Source organism: Scyliorhinus canicula, chromosome 2 (assembly GCF_902713615.1).
Source record: "Scyliorhinus canicula chromosome 2, sScyCan1.1, whole genome shotgun sequence".
Lineage (NCBI taxonomy): Eukaryota > Metazoa > Chordata > Chondrichthyes > Carcharhiniformes > Scyliorhinidae > Scyliorhinus > Scyliorhinus canicula.
The window spans coordinates 211100291-211126193 of NC_052147.1; the positions used below are offsets into that span (position 1 = coordinate 211100291).

At 48.8% G+C, this 25903-nt stretch overlaps 1 protein-coding gene across 7 annotated transcripts in view; it reads right to left on the reverse strand.

Annotated features, from left to right (window-relative positions):
- The window catches only part of kalrna (kalirin RhoGEF kinase a), a 1222490-nt gene that overhangs the window by 133297 nt on the left and 1063290 nt on the right, over nucleotides 1-25903 (reverse strand). For 6 of the 7 annotated variants that reach the window (XM_038789521.1, XM_038789520.1, XM_038789517.1 and 3 more), the window contains 3 exons: nucleotides 21495-21587; nucleotides 12660-12787; nucleotides 2947-3013 (listed from right to left, as the gene is read on the reverse strand). In XM_038789521.1, the coding sequence (XP_038645449.1) occupies nucleotides 2947-3013; nucleotides 12660-12787; nucleotides 21495-21587 (288 nt within the window). The remainder of the gene's footprint in view (nucleotides 1-2946; nucleotides 3014-12659; nucleotides 12788-21494; nucleotides 21588-25903) is intronic. The other variant, XM_038789519.1, reaches the window with a different exon arrangement.

Here is a 25903-nt window from a genome sequence, read left to right on the forward strand (position 1 = left end):
GTGGTCACAGAGGACCAGACGGGCTTTGTCAAAGGTAGACAGCTTACCGCGAACATCAGGCGCCTGCTGAACGTGATAATGACCCCCTCCGGGGAGAGAACACAAGAGGTGATCGTCTCCCTGGACGCAGAAAAGGCCTTCGACAGAGTCGAGTGGGAATACCTCATAGAGGTACTGGAGCGGTTCGGGCTTGGAACAGGGTTCACCGCTTGGGTAAAGCTCCTGTACAACGCACCCATGGCGAGTGTACAGACCAACAATACCAACTCCCAATACTTCCAGCTGCACAGGGGCACCAGACAAGGATGCCCACTGTCCCCGCTGCTGTTCGCACTAGCAATTGAACCGCTAGCAATCGCGCTCAGGGCAGCAAAAAATTGGAGGGGGATCCGAAGGGGAGGTAGAGAGCACAGAGTCTCACTCTATGCGGATGATCTGCTCCTCTATATCTCGGACCCACAAAGCAGCATGGACGGAATCATCGCGCTCCTGAAAGAGTTTGGAGCCTTCTCGGGCTACAAACTCAACATGAGCAAAAGTGAGATCTTCCCAGTACACCCGCAAGGGGGGGGGGGGGCAGCACTAAAGGGGCTGCCGTTCAATCAAGCCCGACATAAATTCCGCTACCTGGGGATCCAAATAGCCCATGACTGGAAAGGGATCCACAAATGGAACCTCACCAGCCTGACGGAGGAAGTTAAAAAGGACCTGCAAAGATGGAACACACTCCCGCTCTCCCTCGCGGGGAGAGTTCAGACGATCAAAATGAACGTACTGCCCAGGTTCCTCTTCCTGTTTAGATCCATTCCGATCTACATCCCCAAGGCCTTTTTCAAAGCGCTGGACAAACTCATCATGGCGTTCGTATGGGGGGGTAAAAATGCTAGGATCCCAAAGAAGGTCTTACAAAAAACAAAAACCAGGGGAGGGCTAGCCCTCCCGAATCTACAATTCTACCACTGGGCAGCAACAGCCGAGCGAGTAAGGGGATGGATCCAGGAGCCAGAGGCTGAGTGGGTGCGTGCGGAGGAGGCCTCCTGCATGGGAACCTCCCTCCGGGCCCTCGCCACGGCAGCACTCCCATCCCCACCCAAAAAACACTCCAGCAGCCCAGTGGTGACAGCCACCCTCCAATCCTGGAACCAACTGCGGCAGCAACTTGGCCTGACCAAAATGTCGAACAGGGCTCCCATCTGCAACAACCATAGGTTCACACCAGCACTGACTGACGCCACCTTCAAAAGGTGGAGGCAGGACGGGGGGACACTGACAGTCAGGGACCTATACACGGACGACAGGATCGCAACACTGGACGAACTGACAGAGAAGTTTCAGCTAGCTGGGGGGAACGAGCTACGGTACCTGCAGCTCAAAAACTTCCTACGAAAGGAGACAAGGACGTACCCACAACCGCCACGACAGACACTACTGGAAGACCTACTGGACGCAAGTATCCTAGAGAAAGGGAACTGTAGTGACATGTATGACCGACTGGTAGATAGGGACGACACCGTACTGGACGCAACAAGAAGGAAATGGGAGGACGACCTGGGGATGGAGATAGGGTGGGGACTCTGGAGCGAAGCACTGCATAGGGTCAACTCCACCTCCACGTGCGCAAGGCTCAGCCTGACGCAACTAAAAGTGGTACATAGAGCCCACTTAACAAGAACCCGTATGAGTAGGTTCTTCCCGGAGGTGGAAGACAGATGTGAACGGTGCCAAAGAGGCCCGGCCAACCACGCCCACATGTTCTGGTCTTGCCCCAGACTCGTGGAGTACTGGACAGCCTTCTTCGAGGTTATGTCCAAAGTGGTGGGAGTGAGGGTGGAGCCATGCCCGATAGTGGCGGTCTTCGGGGTTTCAGAACAGCCAGATCTATTCCTGGGGAGGAGGGCGGACGCCCTTGCCTTTGCCTCCCTGATCGCCCGCCGTAGAATCCTGTTTGGCTGGCGGTCAGCAGCACCGCCCAGAGCTGCGGATTGGCTGTCCGACCTCTCGGAATCTCTCCAAATGGAGAAAATCAAATTTGCCATCCGAGGGTCGGACGACGGCTTCCACAGAACGTGGGAGCCATTCATGCAACTGTTCCGGGACCTATTTGTGGCCAATGTACAAGAGGAAGAATAGTCGGGGGAAGGTAGCGGGAGGGGCTACAGGTTCGGTACGGGGGTTCGATGGCTAGCTAAGGCCCAAAACCAAACTAAATAAACATGTTGGGGGGGTGGGGGGGGGGGCGGGCGCAGTTACTACTACGAAGATGCTTACCTGTAAATATGTATGTTAATTTTTGCGTGTTTGTTTGTTGTTTTTTTTCTTTTTTTTTTTTTTTTTTTTTTTTTTGTTCTTTTTCTCTCCTAACAATTTGTAATTTGTTCAATATAAAATATGAAAACTGAATAAAAACATTTATAAAAAAAAAAATGTTAGCATTCATGTCGAGAGGGCTAGAATACAAGACCAGGGGTGTAGTTGAGGCTATATAAGGCTCTGGTCAGACCCCATTTGGAGTATTGTGTGTAGTTTTAGGCTCCGTATTCATGGATATATAATGTATGTTCTAAAGGCTCAGAGTGCACTGATGCTGAGACATGTAGACCAATGAAAACATAAATTTGTGTTCTGGTACCGATATGAGCTGGTGTAACAATCACTGAGGTGCTGGAGATTTGGAGGGGAGTACAGAATATAATAATTATAACCTTAAATTCAGGGAAAATTACGACTGGGTGACTGTTTCCCATCCAGTTCAAGGTTGTGAGCCCACATAATCCCAATGTTTGGGGCCCAACCCTGAGGGAAAAATGATGCCCGATGTAACTGGTATCATTGTACCCAATTAGCCCAGTGCAGTTGGTCTTCTTTAAAACAAGTCTGAGAGCCCTTTACAGTGAATATTATTAAACTCATCTCACGGATATACTAGTTAGGTTGAATTCATCTTACCTCAACCACAACTCCCAAGTCTTTCACATAATCCCTCTCTGTTTGAATGAGTTCATCGAGGACATATCTGGAACAAGATGAAAGTATTATTTATGAATGTATTAAGAATTCTGTTTGCATAATATCCTTCTGTTAAGTTGGTTTTGTTCAATTGCAACGATCTGCAATACTGAACGTTGACAACAGGGAATGAAACATATCTTGCTCTATGACGACAACAATTTCTGGATCAAATGAAGATGATTTGTAATAAATTCCTACCCGGCCTTAATATTTAAAAAAAATTAGGGAAAGCTGAAAAACATTTTGTTTAGAAAGCAGAGCAATTGAGGAGATTGGAGAAAAAACAATATAACAAACAGCGGAAAATAACAACAGGTCTGAGTAAGAGAAAAGACAGGTCAGTGTGTTTAGTTGAGATCCTTTACTTTGTTTCCAGATTTCTAATAATTACAGTTTTGTTTTGGAAGCCTCTGTATATTGCAGCACAGAATCCAGGCAAAGGATTCAGAGAACATCAAAACATCAGTGCTAAAGTGGTTTCATCAGTCATCTGAACCAGGATTGGTTCTCGGTTTTATAATTCATTAGCAGAAACATGGTATCTTGCAGTGTTTTCCCACAAAATTGGTTTTCCATTGATGATGGCTGATTGTTTTGATGTTCAATTTAGCAAGACCACAAATTTCACGTCCTCAGTTGTCAGAGTGTTATCTCGCTGTGTTGGAATGCAAGTCATATAAAATTCACACCACTGTCAATTACAGTACAGGTAGTCGATCAGAAATTGAGTGCCGGATCACATGGAATCCATCCAACATGCATAAAAAATGAATTACCTTGGGGAATTTGATCATTATATCCTAGGCTAGCAATGCTTTTCAATCAGGCAATCTCACAGGTAATCTCTTTAATTAATATTTGAACAAACATTGCCAAAGTGGGAAACCTGATCCAATAAGTGTGTAAGACAAAATATTAACACAGTGCTGCCAAAACAGTTTCAGAAGAACAGTGGCGTGGTGGTAATGTTATTGGATTCATAACCCAGAAGGCTGAATTAAAGATCCTGAGACATGACTCCAAATCCCACCATGAGCAGCTGGGGGAATTTAAATTCAATTAATTAATAAACATGAAATTTTAAAAATGCTAGATTCAGTAATGTTGATCATGATGTTATCGGAGTGCTGTAAGAATCCATCTGGTTCACACATGTCCTTCAGGTCTACCTTACCTGGTCAGGCCTATTCCAGACCCATAGCAATGTGGTTGACTCTTACCTGGAGACCAACCCTGGTTCAATGGCAATGTGAGAGAATGCCAGGACAAGTACCGGACCTAAATGTCCTGATGGAACTGCAGCACAGGACTACATGTATGCCAAATAGCACAAACAGCATGCTGTTTACAGAACTAAGAAGTCCCAAAACTAATGGATTCAGTCAAAGTTTGCAGTCCTGCCACAACCATTGTGAATGTTGATGGACAGTCAACTAACGAGAGGAGAAGGCTCACAAATTCATTTTATCCTCACAATGGTGAACCCCAGCACATCAGTGCAATAGACAAGGCAGAAGCATTTGCAACCTGAACGTGGAAATATTCACCCTTCCCCATACCCGGCAATGTTTAGCCCGTTCCCCATCCTGACATGTTTAGCCCCTTCCCCACCCTGACAATGTTTACTCCCTTCCCCATCCCTGACAATGTTTACCCCTTCCCCACCCCTGACAATGTTTATCCCCATCCCTGACAATGACCACCCCCTCATCCCCGACAATATCCACCCCTCCCTCAGCACCGACAATATCCACCCCTCCCATCCCTAACAATATCCACCCCCTCCCTCAGCCCCGACAATATCCACCCCTCCCTCAGCCCCGACAATATCCACCCCCTCCCATCCCTAACAATATCCACCCCCTCCCTCAGACCCGACAATATCCACCCCCTCTCTCAGCCCCGATAATATCCACCCCCTCCCTCAGCCCTGACAATATCCACCCCCTCCCTCAGACCTGACAATATCCACCCCCTCCCTCAGATGACAATATCCACCCCCTCCCTCAGCCCTGACAATATCCACCCCCTCCCTCAGACCTGACAATATCCACCCCCTCCCTCAGACCTGACAATATCCACCCCCTCCCAGAGCCCCGACAATATCCACCCCCTCCCTCAGCCCTGACAATATCCACCCCCTCCCTCAGTCCCGACAATATCCACCCCTCCCATCCCCGATAACATCCACCCCCTCCCTCAGCCCTGCCAATATTCAGCCACTCCTTCAGTCGCGACAATATCCACCCCTCCCTCAGCCCCGACAATATCCACCCCTCCCTCAGCCCCGACAATATCCAGCCCCTCCCTCAGTCCCGACAATATCCACCCCTTCCCTCAGCCCTGACAATATCCACTCCCTCCCTCAGCCCCGACAATATCCACCCCTCCCTCAGCACCGACAATATCCACCCCTCCCTCAGTCCCGACAATATCCACCCCTCCCTCAGCACCGACAATATCCACCCCTCCCTCAGCCCGGACAATATCCAGCCCCTCCCTCAGTCCCGACAATATCCACCCCTCCCTCAGCACTGACAATATCCACCCCTCCCTCAGCCCCGACAATATCCAGCCCCTCCCTCAGTCCCGACAATATCCACCCCCTCCCTCAGCACCGACAATATCCACCCCTCTCATCCCTGACAACATCCACACCCTCCCTCAGCCCAGACAATATCCACCCCCTCCCACAGCCCCGACAATACCCACCCCCTCCCTCATACCCGACAATATCCACCCCCTCCCTCATCCCCGATAATATCCACCCCCTCCCTCAGCCCCGACAATACCCACCACCACCCTCAGCCCGACAATATCCACCCCCTCCCTCAGCCCAGACAATATCCACCCCCTCCCTCAGCCCTGACAATATCCACCCCCTCCCTCAGCCCTGACAATATCCACCCCCTCCCTCAGCCCTGACAATATCCACCCCCTCCCTCAGTCTCGACAATCTCCACTCCCTCCCTCAGCCCCGATAATATCCACCCCTCCCCCAGCCCTGACAATATCCACCCCTCCCTCAGCCCCGACAATACCCACCACCACCCTCATACCAGACAATATCCACTCCCTCCCTCAGCCCCGTCAATATCCACCCTTCCCTCAGCCCCGACAATATCCACCCCCTCCCTCAGTCTCGACAATATCCACCCCTCCCTCAGTCTCGATAATATCCACCCCCTCATTCAGCCCCGATAATATCCACCCCCTCCCTCAGCCCCGACCATATCTACCCCCTCCCTCAGCCCTGACAATACCACCCCCTCCCTCAGTCTCGACAATATCCACCCCCTCCCTCATCTCGACAATATCCACCCCCTCCCTCAGTCTCGACAATATCTACCCCCTCACTCAGCCCCGACAATATCCACCCTTTCCCTCAGCCCTGACAATATCCACCCCCTCCCTCAGCCCCGACAATATCCACCTCCTCCCTCAGCCCCGACAATATCCACCCCCTCCCTCAGCCCTGACAATATCACCCCCTCCCTCAGTCTCGACAATATCCACCCCTTCCCTCAGCCCGGACAATATCCACCTCCTCCCTCAGCCCTGACAATATCCACCCCCTCCCACAGCCCCGACAATATCCACCCCTTCACTCAGCCCCTACAATATCCACCCCCTCCCTCAGCCCTGACAATATCCACCCTCTTCCTCAGCCCCGACAATATCCACCCCTCCCTCAGCACGGACAATATCCACCCCCTCCCTCAGCCCCGACAATAACCACCCTCTCCCTCAGCCCCGACAATATCCACCCTTCACTCAGTCCTGACAATATCCAGCCTCTCCCTCAGTCCTGACAATATCCACCCCTCCCTCAGCACCGACAATATCCACCCCTCCCTAAGCCCCGACAATAACCACCCCCTCCCTCAGCCCCGACAATATCCACCCCCTCCCTCAGCCTTGACAATATCCACCTCCTCCCTCAGCCCCGACAATAACCACCCCCTCCCTCAGCCCCGACAATATCCACCCTTCACTTAGTCCCGACAATATCCAACCCGTCCCTCAGTCCCGACAATATCCACCCCCTCCCTCAGCCCCGACAATATCCACCCCCTCCCTCAGCCCCGACAATATCCACCCCCTCCCTCAGCCTCGACAATAACCACCCCCTCCCTCAGCCCCGATAATATCCACCCTCTCCCTCAGCCCCGACATTATCCACCTCCTCCCTCAGACCCAACAATATCCACCTCCTCCCTCAGTGTCGACAATATCCACCCCCTCCCTCAGCCCCGACAATATCCACCCTTTCCCTCAGACCCAACAATATCCACCCCATCCCTCAGCCCTGACAATATCCACCCCTCCCTCAGATCCGACAATATCCACCCCATCCCTCAGCCCCCGTACTACCCGGGTACGCCCCTTTTCAGGGATGGAGAAGCGATGAACAGTCGCCGGTCCCGATTCCATGTGCAAAAGTGGATTCTCTGCCCCTGTGCTAAACGCAATTTCGGGGTCGGGGTGCGGAGAATCCAGCCCCTGATATTGGCCGGACAGGATTCCAGAAGGTGAGTCAGGAGACGGATTGCGTGACGGCGCTGTACATTGTTGCTGTGTGGGTGGGATAAGGTGACGATATCCCGGTGCGGAGTGAGCTTTGCTGGCAAGTCCAAGTATTGCTGGGGGGCACGATGTACATTGTCCGAATTGGGAATCGGGTGAGCATTACAGGGCATACGTTCCAATGTTATCAAACGTATTCTGTAATCTGCTTCTCTGGCAGCATCATGATCTCACAGGCTACTGAAGCAGCAGACATTGAAATAGTTTTGAAATAAATTCATGAAGTTTCTCAAAAGTGGAACTGCTGAATGAAGTCAGCATATATTCAATAATTATACAGGATTTTGTTCACATTTAGAGTAAATCCAGGCCTTTCAAAGCTCCCACCAATACTGGCAGGCTCACATATTGAGTGACGCAGGAGAAAATATAATGGCTTTTTAAAAAAAAATGCTGAGCGCGATCTAATGGAAATGTGCGCGATTTAACAGGAACTGCCGCAAGCTTCCCGACAGTAGGCCTGGTGAATCCGTTACCTCTATAAAACATTAATTGGTCCACTTAACGAGAACCAATCTAAAACAGGAAGGTTGGGAGCAGGATAGCAGGCGGCGAGCAGGAGACGTGGCCAGTGGGAGGGGTCAGTGACAACTGGGAGAGTTAGACACCGGGAGGGCCGGAAACAATTTGCGGCAAGCAGGATAGGTGCATGAATTGTATCCTTTATTTTATAATACTTTTCCTAGTTCTTTCAACCAAAATGAATCCCTTCACGCTCTTTCTCCACCAATATTGCCAGTCCTGCTGAGTATTTCCAGTATTTTCTCTTTCTGTTTGAAATTATTAGTGATTGCTGTATTTTTGGTTTGTATTCAAGTTTTAAGGTGTCAGCTGTGGCTCTGTGGTAGCACTCTTTCTTCTGAGTCAGAGGTTTGTGCTTTCAAGCCCTATTCCAAATACGTAAGCGTAATATCCAGGCTGATACTTCAGTGCAGTACTGAAGGAATCCCTAATGGTTACTTGGGTCAGAGGAAGCCTTTCAATTCTGAACCCTGAGAACATGCATTGTACACTACAAACCTATAGAATCACTGAATGGTTGCAGCATGGAAGGAGGCCATTAGACCCATAACTTCAAGAGTGGCAATCACTGCGGACTGCCACTCCATAGCGACTTTCCTTCACTGTAATTCTAAAGATCCTGTCTCGCCCAACCTTCCTCACTCAGGCCAGGTGAGACAGGGGCAGCAGAGCAGCTCCTGGGCTTCAGCAGTGAGGTATAAAAGGGGCACAGCAAAGGAGGACATGCCCCCTTTTTCACAGCACTAGCTGCCATAAAGCTGGTGAGTTTAAAGGGACTATTGAAATTTCAACGGAAAGTGAACAGGATGTGGGGGTTCAGACATCAGCAATGGGGGGTGGTGGGCAGAATGTTAGGCCAGGGAGGCTGGGGTGTTCGGGGTGATGTGGAGGATCCCTAGGGTGGCGGGAGTGGGGTGATGTGGGGAGTCCCCTGAGGGTCGGGAATGGGGAGTACCCTGGGGGGGGGGATACAAGCAAAGACACAAAAGATGTGTCTGGAGGAAGTGCGAAAAGCTGCCATCCGAAAGCCCAGATGGCACTGCCAGCTGGCAGAGACAATGCCAGGTTAGCATTGCCAAGGTGCCAAGCTGGCATTTTTTGCGCACACTATTGGGCCCGGGTCACCCATTGTAGTTGTTGGGGGATGCGAGGGAGGTGGGGGGGGGGGGGGGGGGGGGGGGGGTTGGGGGATGCTCCCAAGCTGCGTTCAGGCTGGGGGAAGGTCAGGGATTTGCTTTGTGGGCCTTGGAGATTGGGACGCCATCTCTCGCTACAATGGGCTGTTCTGACAAGCCGAGTTCCCCGTTGTAAAAAAACGGGGCAAAGCGCAGCCTCAACCGTGTGTTCTCCATTTAGGCCCCTTAGTCAATACAAATACCATTGAATAACCATGTGTTTCTCGGCACTGAGTGCCAGGAAATACACGGTTAAACGTGCTTGCTAGGGCACTTTGTTTTCTTTTGGGAAGATCGCACCCTATTTAGCCACACAGTTAACATTGTGGCTCTACAAATTTACAAAGGCCAAGCTGAGGCTTTATAATGTACAGATTAGATTACACTTCAACAGAACAAGTATATATATTGACAAGGGCACAGAGAAGAAATGTAAAGAGGAGATGCTTTACGGCAGAATTAGAGAAAACAACTCTCAGGATGATCAAAGGAGGAGTTTTATTGATTTATATTTGTATTAAATGGCATATGGGAATTACATTTAATGTTCTTCACACCAAAATCAAGAGGACAGGTTTCAGGTCTGATTACTCTGTTTTAGTTCAATCCCAAAAATCTGAACTTTGTGAACTTCATGGGTGGGATTCTCCAACCCCCCAACGGGTCGGAGAATCGCCGGGGGTCGGCGTGAAACCCGCTCCCGCCGGCCGCCAAATTCTCTGGCCCTCCAAAAGTCGGCGAGGCGTGAGTCACGCCACCCGCCCCGGAGAATGGAGGGGACAGGCGCGACTCAATGGGCCCCGGGGCTGCCCGAAGTCTCCAGCCCGCGATGGGCCGAAGTCCCGCTGGTTTTTTGCCGGTCCCGCCGGCGTGGATCAGACTAGGTCCCTTACCGGCGGGACCTGGTGGCGTGGGTGGGCTCCGGGGTACTGGGGGGGCGCGGGGCGATCTGGCCCCTGGGGGTGCCCCTACGGTGGCTTGGTTCACAATCGAGGCCCACTGATCGGTGGGCGGGTCTGTGCCGTGGGGGCACTCTTTTACTACACGTTGGCCGTGTCAGCCTCCGCGATGGCTGATGCGTAGGTGACCCCTGCCCTGCGCATGCGCGGGGATGATGTCAGCAGCCGCTGATGCACCCGCGCATGCACGGACTCTCGCCAGCCGGCGGAGTCTCTTCGGCCCCGGCTGGCGTGGCGCCAAAGGCCTTCCACGCCGGCCGGCGGGGCGCAAATCACTCCGGCGCTCGCCTAGCCCCTGAAGGTGCGGAGGATTCCGCACCTTTGGGGCGGGCCGACGCCGGAGTGGTTCACGCCACTCCGTCCCACCGGGACTCCCCGCCGGGTACGGGAGAATCCCGCCCCATGTCTATACAACCTGGCATTGTGATTCCCTAGAAAGCCTCTTATATAAGATGTGCTGTTGCTCAGGATACCAGCCCAGTGGCAAATGTAGTTTTGCTGCAAGCATTCGCAAAAGAGAGCTAGATAGGTAAATTGTTTAATAAGCACCATGACGTTGCAAAACCTGTGAGATTGCTTGCAATTCATTCTTGGGATCTAAGTGTTGTTTACAAAGTCACCATTTATTGCTCATCCTTTGTTGTCCTCGACAAGAAAGTGCTTGGCCTTCGTGAACCTTTACAGTGTATTTGGTAACGATATTTCCACGGTGCCTTTGAGTAGAGAATTCTAAGATTTTGAATGAACAATGATGTAGACATAGGCCCAGCAAAATTAAATGAATGAGATGGTGGGGCTATACCCACTTTATTTTTCTCCAGCCTCACCTGTGGAATTACCAACGGTTACTGAAACAAAGGGCTACCCCAAAAAACCTGGTAACGTGGCTTGCGCCAAACCCCTTTGATGACAGAATCTCTCCTGTGGTATACCAAAAGCTGAATCAAGGCAGATTATTATTTGAGGCCGGTGAAATAAATTGTTCCTCCCGTCTCTGGTGACTGTCAAAAGACTACGGGCTGGATTCTCTGCACCCCGACGCCGAAATCAAGGCCAGCGCAGGGACGGAGAATCCAGTTTGACGCAGAACTCGGGACCCACGCCGGTTTGCCAATTCTCCGGGCACCGAAAAGCGGAGTCACCGGGGAGTACGCAGCGCCATCTGGGACCATTGCTAGAGGCCCACTCCGACATTATTATCCCCGGACCAGCTGAAGTCCGACGGCATGGATCTAATCTGGTCCAGCCAGTCGGGATACTCGTGTGGCAGCTGCGTGAAATGAACATGGTCCCACATGGTGGGACCTGGCTGGTAGCCCACCGATCTGCGGGTGGGCCTGTACCGCGCAGGCACTCCTTCATTCCGCGTCGGCTTCTGTAGGGCTCCGCCATGGCCAGCGCGGAGAAGAACCCCCCGCGCATGCGCAGGAACACGCCGGCCGGTCTGCGCATGCACGGAACCACGCAGGTGGTTCTGCGCATGCGCCAACTCGCGCCGGCCCTCTGCAACTTCCAGTTGGCCCGATGCCAGAGTGGTCCGCGCTGTTCTTGGCGCCGGCATCAGGCCATCCCGCCAATTGTGGGAGAATCCCGCCCAGCTTTTTTAAGTGTAAAGTTATTAATGAATGACTTTTTACAAGCTTTGTTTAAAGATATCCTCCTGTCATTGCAGTGTTTATTGCTTCTATTCAGTGTATGATGGACAATGGGAATGGGAATGCCATAGTTTGGCGTGGAGGTACGAGGAGGCATAGGGGTTGTTTGAGGGTCATACCTATGCATGGGCGCATGAGGAGTCATAGGGGTTGTCTGGCAACATACTTTGGCTTAAGGGGCATAATGGATCTTTAATAGCTGTTTGGAGGGCACAGATTGGCATTGGGGGGCATGAGAGGCTGTAGGGAGATGGGGGAATGAGGAGGCATGGATGGACACAGAGACGCCTGGGGGTTGAGGGTTAGAGGGACTATTTTTTTAATAACTAAGGAAACGTCCCACAGCACTGAGGCGGCTCTTATATACAGCCCGTGTTCGCACTTGGCAGTGGTTGCCTCCAAACTTTCCCTGGGTTGCCCTTAAAAGGCAAAAAGGTTGGGTGGGGTTACTGGGTTATAGGGATGGGTTGGAAGTGTGGGCTTTCCAGTGGCCGGTGCAGACTCAATGGGCTGAATGGCCTCCTTCTGCACTGTAAATTCTATGATAAAAATGATACCCAATATACAAAGCACACTTAAGATTGTGCACAGCACTGCAATGATTACATTCCTGATTATTTGATCTAGCATTCTAACTTTTTCTTAGATATGCACATGGTGTAATATAAGCATTTCATGCAAAGTAGTAAATCTGAATGTTGTCAATTTTCATGTTCCATTTCACTGGTATGGTCATAAAGAATGTAGCTTACGTTCTGCCTTTAAGTGCTTTGGCCCGCTTTTCTTCATCAAGAGCTCCAGGTAACAGTGAAGAATTCATTGTCTCAGGACTAAGGGGATCCTTCAAATTACTTCGAAAGGAGCAGCCTGGTTCTAGAGTCTAGAAAATAATTGTTGCTTAATGAACCATTCTTAATACAAAGCAAGCAAAAATGGTGTACATTGATACAGCATATGTTGCAAACACGTAATTGGTCAATGCCCAATCAAATTATTCCACTGATGCTTTTATAAACCTATTTGCAGAACAAAGTGCTCAAACACACAAATTTCCAAGACGTTGGCGTAATTCTAGTTTGCAACCAGGACAGGGATCTGAGCATTTAAAAAAAAAAAAATTTTTATTGAAATTTTTTACAAAATATAAACATCTCAACTCTATTAACACCCCAAGAACAATACCCACCCAACTTCAAAAGCAACTACAAATAAAAGAAAAAAACAAAAGAACACCCAAACAACAAAAGGGAAGGATCTGAGCATTTTTAAAGGACAATTAAAATAACCCTTTATTTATTGTCATATCATCACTAACTTGATCAGTCTTTTGCCATATTTATCATCTGCGACGAGTTCAAATAGCAAATTTGTTCAAAGAATGAAAGACGGTAAAATAATGATCACTTGCAAATGGCAAGCACCATAATTACTAAGTAACTGCAATGCAAGCATAGCCTATTTGTACACTCAACCATCCTCTTGCCCTCCTCCTCCCTCTTTTGTAATGCAGGAATTGAAACAAGAACTGCCTAATAGAATCATAGAATCCCTATAGTGTGGAAGGAGGCCATTTGGTCCATCGAAACTGCCCTGACCCTCCAAAAGAGCACCTTACTACAGCCCAAGTCCCCTCCCTATCCCCATAACCCCAACAAACCTTTTGGATACTGAGGGGAAATTTAGCATTGGCAATCCAGCTAACCTGTGCATCTTTGGACAGTGGGAGGAAACTGGAGCATCCGGAGGAAACACACGCAGGCATGAGGAGAATGTGGAAACTCCACACAGATAGTCACCAAAGGTCAGAATTGAACCCAGGTCCCTGGTGCTCTGAGGCACCAGTGCTAACCACTGTTCTGCGCTGATAGTCCTTCAACAGACTTAAACTCGGTAAAATGCAATCAAAATGGGCAGTCTTTTCTCAGGGGCTGGTTTAGCACAGCGGGCTAAACAGCTGGCTTGTAATGCAGAACAATGCCAGCAGCGCGGGTTCAATTCCTGTACCGGCCTCCCCGAACAGGCGCCGGAATGTGGCGACTCTGGGCTTTTCACAGTAACTTCCTGAAGCCTATTTGTGACAATTGCGATTATTATTATTATCATAGATCAGGAATGCAATAAATGAAGAAGTATCTTTACGATGCATTCAGGTTTTTCAAAATCAGTTTTAATAGATCAAGAAATAACAACAGAAATTAGTTTTGCCATTGTTATGTTAGAGTTATACTGTTAGGGACAAGAGGATCTTTCAGAACATATGGGTTTAGAATTACCTGCAAGGCCTGAATCCTACAATGAGTTTTGAAAGTCCACAAACTAAGTTCGGATACATTCTGTAAGGGCAGAGTTCATTGTCTAACCAGTGATAGTCTGGAGAACTTGTAATAAATCTGCGTTGACACTTGTGCTATTGGCAACATACCCAAAATCCAGATTTCAAAGGAGAAAGGAAATTTTCAAGCTGAAAATGTTTCCCGTCAACTGAGGAACATTTTGTCACTATTAACTGAGACCCGAGCTTTACAGGCCAAGTACATCACTAATGGTTGTATAATTGCGGCCAGACCCGACTTTAAACAAGCACTTTTATGATGGACACGGCTATATTTCTGGCACAGCGGAGGGGGGTACAATTGCTGCAAGTTGTACAAAGAGAACATAGGACAATTTGCATCAATGAAATGTTAGAAATAACAACAATTAATTAATAAAGAAACATTCTGCCCATCCCAAAGTTGCCAAATGTGCAAACAATTGTGGCTGTCCAAAACTCTGCAGTGGCTGTCTATGTGCCGTAAGTGCTAAGGCATGACAGCAATGAGATCTCGGAATGCTACATCCTGAGTAAGAAGAGTATCTATTATCTTTGACTATCCCTGAAGTAGAGAGCAATTGTGCTCTCTAACATTCCAGACAACTGGGCATTGGAGGCGAAGACACTTTATTCGATTAAACTCTCCAGCAAGATCTCCTGCGTATTGTCCAACAATCCTGTCGTGGCTTTGGTCTTTCCAAGAGACATAGTGTGGTGATATGATTTGCATAGCTGTCTGCCATTGGGGCAGAACACCGGCTTACCATTGGCCCTGGTCGGTCATGTGCCTCTCGACCGATTGGTCGAGAGGCTGAGTTAACCACGCATCCTTGCCGAGGTATAAATAGTCAAATGCCCGGCGGTCGTCCATTTTATTGTAGACAACCGCAGGGCTAAGTTCTAGTTTATTAAAGCCTAACTTTTGTAATACAACTCGTCTCTCATGCAATTGATGGCTCATCACATAGATGGTGGTATTATCCTGTAGTTCATCAATAATCTCGGACCTGATTCCCTTGTGATTATGCTGTTGATTTCAGGTTTTGTCTTTTATCCTAACAAGGGTGTATCATGTATGAGCTTGGAGAGCCCACATATTTATACTCCGCCGCCAGCAGGCAGGGATCTACCCCCATACCTGTAGTACAGGGGCCTTACCGTAATACCCTCGTATGCAGTATACACAATACAACAGTGGTGACTACCATATTCACCCCTTGTTAAAAAAAGAGTCCAGCGGGGGTGGTGGAAAACTATTTACATACAGGTTGTTTAAAATTTAAGAAAGAGGTTACAAATTTAGACGGCCGGGCGCCTTGATCCATCGTTGTGAGCGCCGCAGTTGCAGCGATTCAGGTGTCGGTTCGGTCGTCAGTAACTGCGGGAGTGTGTCGACCTCATTTTCATCCACGGGTGGGACCAAGGGGAGGGCGGAAGTCCTGGAACGGGGGCTGTGGTGGGGTGCGCCGGGGGAGGGAGGGTGGCGCCGGGGCAGAGAGGGGGGTGTGTGGGGACCCAGCTGGTGCCAGGTCCCTGAGGTCCCTGTGTCTTGACGGCCGTCGGGGTACGCTACGTAGATGTACTGCGGGTTCGCGTGGAGTAGCTGTACGCTCTCAACCAACGGGTCTGCCTTGTGGAGCCGCAAGTGCTTGCAGAGGAGAATGGGTCCTGGAGCTGCCAGCCATGTTGGGAGCGAAACCCCGGAGGTGGACTTCCTAGGGAAGGCAAAGAGACGTTCATGGGGAGTTTCGTTAGTCGCATGGAGTGAAGGGTGTCGGGGAGGACCTCCTGCCAACGGGAGGCCGGGAAATTTCTGGACCATAGGGCCAGCTGGACGGCCTTCCAGACTCTCCCATTCTCCCACTTCTCCTGCCCGTTTCCCCGGGGGTCCTGCTCGAGGCAATGCCCCTGTTGAGCAGGTATTGGCGCAGCTCATCGCTCATAAATGAGGATCCCCGGTCGCTGTGGACGTAGGCGGGGAAACTGAACAGAGCGAAGTTGTGTTGAGGGCTTTGATGACGGTGGCAGACGTCATGTCGGGGCACGGGATGGCGAAGGGGAATCTTGAGTACTCGTTGACCATATTGAGAAAGTACGTGTTGCGGTCGGTAGAGGGGAGGGGCCCTTTGAAATCCACGCTGAGGCGTTCAAAGGGGCGGGAGGCCTTCACCAGGCGCGCACGGCCTGGCCTGTAGAAGTGCGGTTTACATTCCGCGCAGACCTGGCAGTCTCTGGTGATAGCCCTGACTTCCTCTATGGAGTAGGGCAGATTGCGTTCCTTTATGATGTGATAAAAGCGGGTGACCCCTGGGTGACAGAGATCATCATGCAAGGTGCGGAGTCGGTCCACTTGTGCGCTGGCACATGTACCTCGTGATAGGGCATCGGGACCTTGTTGAGCTTACCGGGCAATATAAAATCTCGCAATTGTAGGTGGAGAGCTCAATTCTCCACCTTATGATTTTATCATTTTTGACCTTACCCCGCTGTGTGTTGTTAAACATTAAGTCTACCGACCGTTGGTCAGTGAGGAGAGTGATACTCCTGCCGGCCAGGTAATGCCTCCAATGTTGCACAGCTTCTACGATGGCTTGGGCCTCCTTTTCGACAGAGGAGTGCCGAATTTCGGAGGCATGGAGGGTGCGTGAAAAGAGTGCCATGGGCACTGAGGTGGAGCAGTCACTCCAGCAGGGTGTATCCCGGCAATCTAGGGAACCCCTTCCAGACCTTTCGTGCAAAGTCCCTAACCTGTAGATACCTGAACTCACTACTCCTCGGCAGCTCTACCCTCCCCCTTAGCTCCTCCAGACTGGCAAACCCTTCCTCCAAATACAAATCCCTCACCTTGACCAGCCCTACTTCCGTCCACCTCCTGTATACACTGTCCATCCTGCCCGACTCAAACTCATGATTCTCGCACAGCGGCGTTACCATCAACATCCCTTCCATCCTAAAATGCCTCCTCAGCTGATTCCATATCTTCACCGTGGACTACAACACTGGGCTCCCTGAATACCTACTCGGAGCCATTGGCAATGCTGCCGTCACCATAGCCCTCTAACTAGATCCCTGACAAGATTCCTCTCCATCCTAACCCACTCTACCCCTTCTCCTTCCCACCACTGTCGCACCTTGTCCACATTCGATGCCCAATAATAATGAAGCAAGCTTGGCAGCGCCAACCCCCCCTGCTGCCGGATTGAGCTAATTGTATCGGGTTTTCATTTTGCTATTTTTTTGTTGTTGCTTTGAATTTTGAGAATCCATACTTGTCTCCTTTGAAGGCCTGGGCAGATCATGCATCCTGGAGAGGACCGGGTTCCTTCTTATTATTTTTCTGGTTGCCGATTTTAGTGTTATTGGGGTAAGGAGAAATGAGTGGTGGTACATGCCTGAGTGTGGTTGGTTTGTCCCCGTTTGATTTGTTGAAGTGAAAGTCTGGATAGTGGGTTCTGGTGTGTACTGGGGTTTGGGGGTATTGACTCCTTTATCTCACAGTGTGCTGGACTAGGCCAAGTCCAGTGCTGTGTTTGATATCTTGCATCCCTCTTATGCTTGGGACGCCGCTTCTCGAAGGAACTTATTAGGGACATCCTGAGAGGCTGAGTTTTCTGATGTGCTTGAATATGCTTGGTTTATTGATTCCCAAGTGCATGAGGGTGTGGGGTTGAGCAAGGTACTGTACTGTAATTGATATCCTGTCGTCCCCCCCCCCCCCCCCCTTTATGGTTAGGATTTTCCCTTAGAGGAATGGGCAGCTTTTTATCTTCTTCATCCTTGGGGGTGGGCGTGTGCTGGGGAATATGTACTTATGGTTGTATCCTTGTCCACTTTTATCCTGAGACTTTTTGCTGCTGGTAGAACAATGAACAAGAAAAGAAAAAGGAACAGGCCCTTCGGCCCTCCAAGCCTGCGCCGACGAAGCTGCCCATCTAAACTAAAATCTTCTACACTTCTGGGGTCTGTATCCCTCTATTCCCATCCTATTCATGTATTTGTCAAGATGCCCCTTAAATGTCACTATCGTCCCTGCTTCCACCACCTCCTCCGGCAGCGGGTTCCAGGCACCCACTACCATCTGTGTTAAAAACTTGCATCATACATCCCCTCTAAATCTTGCCCCTCTCACCTTAAACCTGTGCCCCCTTGTAATTGACCCCTCTACCCTGGGAAAAAGCCTCTGACTATCCACTCTGTCTATGCCCCTCATAATTTTGTAGACCTCTATCAGGTCGCCCCTCAACCTCCTTTGTTCCAGTGAGAACATACCAAGTTTATTCAACCTTTCCTCATAGTTAAAACGTAGCTCATGGCTCAACCTATTTTTTCCTGTCTTGTTTAATGTGTTAGGAAGCGCTAACTACATTGACCATAACCCAAATTTATAGCTGCTGGTCCTCTCTGTATAAATATTTGGAATGATGGGGGACTTCCGGTGGCGGCCGCGAGCTGAGCAGGCGCATAAAAGGTGGCTCCCATCTAGAAACCGAGGTTAAGACCCTTTAACCCCAACAAACGAACACCAAAAAAAAATGGAAAATTCACCAAATTGAGCCCCCATCCACCGCAATGCCACCCAAAATGCCGAGGAATCAGCATTCCAACCGAAAAATGTCCAGAGAGGAGAAGAGGGAAAATTTAGCCTCAGAGCAGGGAAGTCTGCATGGCAGCAAGGAACCGAGAACGGACGGTCCCACAGTCCCAGACCCAGGCACCGATGAAGAAAATAATGGATTTCATCAATTCTCAGTTCCAGAATCTTAGAGAGCCGATGAAGGAAGACCTCATGGTGGCCGTGGGGGCGGCAGTTGAGGCCTCGATGGCCCCCATGAAGGAGCCCATGAGCAAAATGGAGCGGAGGCTTGAGGCCCAAGAGGCAATGACATGGGACCTCGAGAAAGCCGCCACGGACCAGGGGGATCGGATCACAGCCCTCGAAGCCGAGGTGGAGAGGTTGGTCAAGATACAAAAGGGCTGAAGGAGAAAATTGATGACCAGGAGAACCGACCACGTTGGCAAAACTTGCGGATCGTGGGTCTGCCAGAAAGCACGAAGGGGAGGAACCCCTTGGAGTATGTGGTAGTGCAGCATCTTCTTTGTTTAACTTTTCAGATGACCCCAGGGCGGGTAAATCAGATGCTTTGTGCCTCATGCACAGTGTTGTTCACAAGGGGAATTTTTCAAAGTACCTGAAAATTTCCTTGTGGATTGCGCCGTCGGGGCTGGCAGGAATTGCACTGATTTTCTCACCTAAAATTCCGCCCACTGTTTCAAAACATGCTTTGTGTGATATTCTTTATTCATCACCTCAAAATGCTCCTGTCGCCAGTAGTTCAGCCTATTATTTTACAACTCTGAAAAATTCTCTACATGCAGAAGGCAGGATTTAAAGAATAAGAAGTGTACACATCCTGGTCCATAGATTCAGTTCAAATGGATAATACAGAAATTCTATCCACCCTGCTGTCCAGTAACAGCACTAAATCTTCAAAGGAATGAGTGTCATTACTGTTTCAACTTTAAAGCTGCAAACTACCTTTGTAACTTGTGGTTTCATTACATGCTGTGTAAGAGGGAGCATCACTCAGCAGAACTGTAATCTAAAGCAACTAAACTTAAAATACAGTGACTATCAACTAGATAAAACAAATTCCACTCCTACATAGAACATAGAACAGTACAGCACAGAACAGGCCCTTCGGCCCTCGATGTTGTGCCGAGCTTTGTCCGAAACCAAGATCATGACTCCCTGTCATTCTGATGTGCTCCATGTGCCTATCCAATAACCTCTTGAAAGTTCTAAAGTGTCTGACCACGATCACAGCAGGCAGTCCATTCCACACCCTAACCACTCTCTGTGTAAAGAACCTACCTCGGACATCCCTCCTATATCTCCCACCCTTAATCTTATAGTTATGCCCCCTTGTAACAGCTACATCCACCCAAGGAAATAGTCTCTGAACGTCCACTCTATCTATCCCCCTCATCATCTTATAAACCTCTATTAAGTCGCCTCTCATCTTCCTCCGCTCCAAAGAGAAAAGCCCTAGCTCCCTCAACCTTTCCTCATAAGACCTATCCTGCAAACCAGGCAGCATCCTGGTAAATCTCCTTTATACCCTTTCCAATGCTTCCGCATCCTTCCTATAATGAGGTGACTAGAACTGCACACAATACTCCAAATGTGGTCTCACCAGGGTCATGTATAGTTGCAGCATAACCCCGCGGCTCTTAAACTCAAGCCCCCGTTAATAAACGCTAACACACTATCAGCCTTCTTCACAGCTCTATCCACTTGAGTGGCAACCTTCAGAGATCTGTGGACATGAACCCCAAGATCTCTCTGTTCCTCTACATTCCTCAGAACCCTGCCGTTGACCCTGTAATCCGCATTCAAATTTTTTCTACCAAAATGAATCACCTCGCACTTATCAGGGTTAAACTCCTGTTGCAGAAGTGTTGCTGTTCAAGTGTAACATGTTGTCTCATATTGATTCATGGTAATCAAATTGTAAAGTCACATTGATGAAAGTATTGCACTTATTTATTATCCTTCGTGACCTCAGGTTGTCCCAAGGACAGACTTTTTTGAAGCATAATCACTGTCGTGGAGAAAATACATCAGCCAATTTGTATGACCCATGATCCAACCAACAAGATAATTGAGCAGAAAATAAATTTAATCAATATTGCCTGAAGGACAAATGTTCACCAGGAAATTAGCGGATTTCCCTGCTCTTCTTCAAATAGTGCAATGAGATATTGTGGGCGTGATTGAACGATCTTGTTGCGCTCGACTGGTTAGGCGACCAGTTAATCTTGCGAGAGGAAGTGAGATAAGTGCTGCCTCGGCGTGGCATTCCCCCAAAAAACTCAAAGACACGTTTGATAGCGGGGTCGTTCTCGGTGCTGCAGGCTCCAAGAAACACCCCGCTCTTCACGGTCAAAACGGACCCACGTCTTTTTTTCCGTTAAATTGCGCCCTTTTATGTCCATCTGAGGGAGCGGACATGGCCTCAGTTCAATGTCCCTTCCAAAAGAGAGAACCACAGCAATAGTGTACTGAAGTGTCAGCCCCGGGTCATGTGCTTCTCCAAAGTGTGGTTTGAACTGTGATTTTCTGCCTCTGAGGCAAAAATGCTACCATTGAGCTGTCACCTACGTCGTGAACAATATTCCTGGAATTTAGAACAATTTTGTGTGGCCAAGGATCAGTACTTGAAAGGTGCACTAAAATTCCAAATGTTTGTTTTTCTAGAAACGCTAAACTTACCAGTTTACTTTTAACCAGCTTTTCGATTGCATTGACAAGATCCGCAGCACTGGGAATTTCAGAAGCACTCTGACGGGCAGTATGCAAAGAGGACTGCAGGATTAGAAAGGACGGGGGCATTACCAAAAGTGAGAGCAGGAAAAAGGGAAAAGGAAAATAACAAGCAATTAGTAATGCCACTAGGAGGAAAAAGGGTAAAGTAGGGCACACAATTAAGGAAAAAATTAGCATTAGGGTGAGAGCAAAGCACAGTCATAAGCCTCAACATTTTTGGATAAACATAGGCTGAGCAATCCATAAACAGACGCACAAGGTCTTTGCACATTGAGATAGCTTTTCAGATTACTGTGTGTGTATAGAACTGGTGCACAACAGCTGCACTTGATCCATGTCACCAGTTTTATAGCCTGGGGAGAAGTTACAAATTTACACCAGTTCTTCGGGCACAACTTGTAAGAAACTCAGTGTTGTTATTTTTGAGGATTGTTACTCTTAGTGCTCATCTTTTAAAACTAACTCAAAACCTGTACATTCAACCTCCACATCGGAGCAAAACTTTCTACTCAATGATGCAGTGTTTTTTGAAATGCTAACATATGGACCTTTGTACATCGGGTTTTTGTTTTATGATTTCCAGTGTTTCTACACTTTACCTTATAGGGTGGCTGCCTGTTAGCTCAGTTGGCCAGCGTTTGATTCAAAATATCACTAATAACGTTCAATTCCCATTCTGGCTGAGATAGACATGGGTCCTGCCTCCTCACCTGCCCCATGCTTAACATGGAGTGATGTCCTTCAAGCTATATAACCAATTGTCTCTCTCTATTACAGAGAGATGCCTAAGGTCGCTCGTGGATTATGGCCTAATTACCTAACTATGCAAGTTGTAGGGTAATGAGTGGATTGTAAAAAGGTGTAAGATGGTGTTGTTACCTACCCAAAATCTGTGATGGTATGGTTACCTAACCAACACCTGCGCCGGTGTGATTACCTACTCAAAACCTGTGCCGGTGTGATTACCTACCCAACCTCTTCGGTGCTGTGGTTACCTACCCTACACCTGTGCTGGTGTGGTTACCTACTCAACACCTGTGCCGGTGTGGTTACCTACCCAACACCTGTGCCGGTGTGATTATCTACCAAACCTCTTCGGCGGTGTGGTTACCTACCCTACACCTGTGCTGGTGTGGTTACCTACTCAACACCTGTGCTGGTGTGGTTATCTACCCAACACCTGCACTGGTGGTTACCTAACCAACACGTGTGCCGGTGAGATTACCTACTCAACACCTGTGCCGGTGTGGTAACATACCTAACACCTGTGTTAGAGTGGTTACCTACCCAACACCTGTGCCGGTGTGGTAACATACCTAACACCTGTGTTAGAGTGGTTACCTACCCAACACCTTTGCCGGTGTGGTAACATACCTAACACCTGTGTTAGAGTGGTTACCTACCCAACACCTGGGCCAGTGTGGTAACATACCTAACACCTGTGCTGGAGTGGTTACCTACCCAACACCTTTGCCAGTGTGGTTACCTCACCAACACCTGCGCAGGTGTGGTTACCTACCCAACATCTGCTCCGGTGTGGTTACCTACCCAACACCTGCTCCGGTGTGGTTAACTACCCAATACCTGTGCCGGTGTGATTACCTACCCTACACCTGTGCTCGTGTGGTTACCTGCTCAACACCTTTGCTGGTGTGGGTACCCAACACCTGCTCCAGTGGGAGCAGTACGGTAGTACAGTGGTTAGCACAGTTGCTTCACAGCTCCAGGGTCCCATGTTTGATTCCTGGCTTGGGTCATTGTCTGCGTGGAGTCTACACGATCTCCCCATGTCTGCGTGGGTTTCCTCCGGGTGCTCCGGTTTCCTCCCATAGTCCAAAGATGTGCAAATTAGGTGGATTGGCAATGATAAATTGCCCTTCGTGTTCAAAAAAGGTTGGGTAGGGTTATGGGGTTAAGGGGATAAATAGGGTGGAGGTGTGGGTGTAAGTGGGGTGTTCTTTCCAAGGGCAGGTGCAGACTCAATGGGCCGAATGGCCTCCTTATGGGGCTGGTTTAGCACAGGGCTAAATCGCTGGCTTTGAAAGCAGAGCAAGGCAGGCCAACAGCACAGTTCAATTCCCGTACCAGCCTCCCCAAACAGTTGCCGGAATGTGGCAACTCGAGGCTTTTCACAATAACTTTATTTGAAGCTTACTTGTGACAATAAGCGTTTTCATTTTTCATTTCTGCACTGTAAATTCCAAGATTCTATGAATTCTACCTACCCAATTGGATTGGATTTTGTTTATTGTCATGTGTACCAAGGTACAGTAAAAAGTATTTTTCTGTAAGCATCTCAACAGATCATTAAGTACATGAAAAGGAAATGAAAGAAAATACATAATAGGGAAACACAAGGTACGCAATGTAACTACATAACAACGGCATCGGATGAAACATACAGGGTGTAGTGTTAATGAGGTCAGTCCATAAGAGGGTCATTTAGGAGTCTGGTAACAGCGGGGAAGAAGCTGTTTTTGAGTCTGTTTGTGCGTATTCACAGACTTCTGTATCTCCTGCCCGATGGAAGAAGTTGGAAAAGTGAGTAAGCGGGTGGGAGGGGTCTTTGATTATGCTGCCTGCTTTCCCCAGGCAGCGGGAGGTGTAGATGAAGTCAATGGATGGGAGGCAGGTTTGTGTGATGATGTGATTACCTACCCAATACCTGTGCCGGTGTGGTCACTACCCAATACCTGTGCCGGCGTGGTAACATACCTAACAGCTGTGCTGGAATGGTCACCTACCCAACACCTGTGCCAGTGTGATTACCTACCCAACACCTGTGCCGGTGTGATTACCTACCCAACACCTGTGCCGGTGTGATTACCTACCCAACACCTGTTCCAGTGTGATTACCTACCCAACACCTGTGCCGGTGTGATTACCTACCCAACACCTGTGCCGGTGTGATTACCTACCCAACACCTGTGCCGGTGTGATTACCTACCCAACACCTGTGCCAGTGTGATTACCTACCCAACACCTGTGCTGGTGTAGTTACCTACCCAACACCTGTGCCGGTGTGATTACCTACCCAACACCTGTGCTGGTGTAGTTACCTACCCAACACCTGTGCTGGTGTAGTTACCTACCCAACACCTGTGCCAGTGTGATTACCTACCCAACACCTGTGCTGGTGTAGTTACCTACCCAACACCTGTGCCAGTGTGATTACCTACCCAACACCTGTGCCAGTGTGATTACCTACCCAACACCTGTGCTGGTGTAGTTACCTACCCAACACCTGTGCCGGTGTGATTACCTACCCAACACCTGTGCTGGTGTAGTTACCTACCCAACACCTGTGCCAGTGTGATTACCTACCCAACACCTGTGCTGGTGTAGTTACCTACCCAACACCTGTGCTGGTGTAGTTACCTACCCAATTCTAGCCATCCTATTGCTAGAAATAAAATTCCAGATCAAAGAATATTTTGTACACTGGTTCACTAAAGTTCATTCTGATATTCCGCCAGCTACTCCAAGGTTATCTAGGCTTCACAATCACACTGTAAACTATCTCTGACCACAGAACCCCAACAATGACACCCTCAAGAAGAACAATGAGTTTTAAACAGTGCTAAATAAATATTGATTAATATAGAATAATTTATCCAAGATAATCTGAAAAGCACACTAGAGTATCCAAAATCTTCAGGAATACACAATTAAACTGTGTGAAAAGAGGTAAAGAGACTATCTTGTTGACAACTTGACAGAAGGTTATTTTTGCTGAGCAGAACATAATTACACGGCTAAAAGCCTCGACAATGGGAAGCCATGTCCATTGGTGAACATTTGGAAATAGAAAAGGCAATTCAATCTATTAGGATGATTTTTTACTGCTTCTAAAATGGACGAATAATCAAGAGAGACTGGTTGTATCACCCCATTTGGGAAAAGAAATTAAGTGCAGAGTTCACAAATCCACAGCACAACCCAAGGCTGTCTCCAGAGGGTTGAGGAACTAGGATTCTACAGGCCATTAATGAACAATTTGTACACTTGATGTGTGCAGCAGATTGAAGCTAATCAGCAGCAGTAGCCACTGAAATACCAAGGGAGAACAGGATTTGAATTGTTCAAATTGAATGGAAAATACTTTCTTATGTCAAGTTTCATTTAATTAAACAGACTAAGGATGATTTTTATGTTGTGTAAAGGTTAAGAACTGATGCAAATTTTGTCAGATCAGTAATGGATTACTTGCATTCATTGCGGCATGGTGGCACTGTGGTTAGCACTGCTGCCTCACAGTGCCAGGGACCTGGGTTCAATTCCAGCCTCGGGCTGTGTGGAGTTTGCACTTTCTCCCCGTGTCGGCATGGATTTCCTCCGGGTGCTCCAGTTTCTTC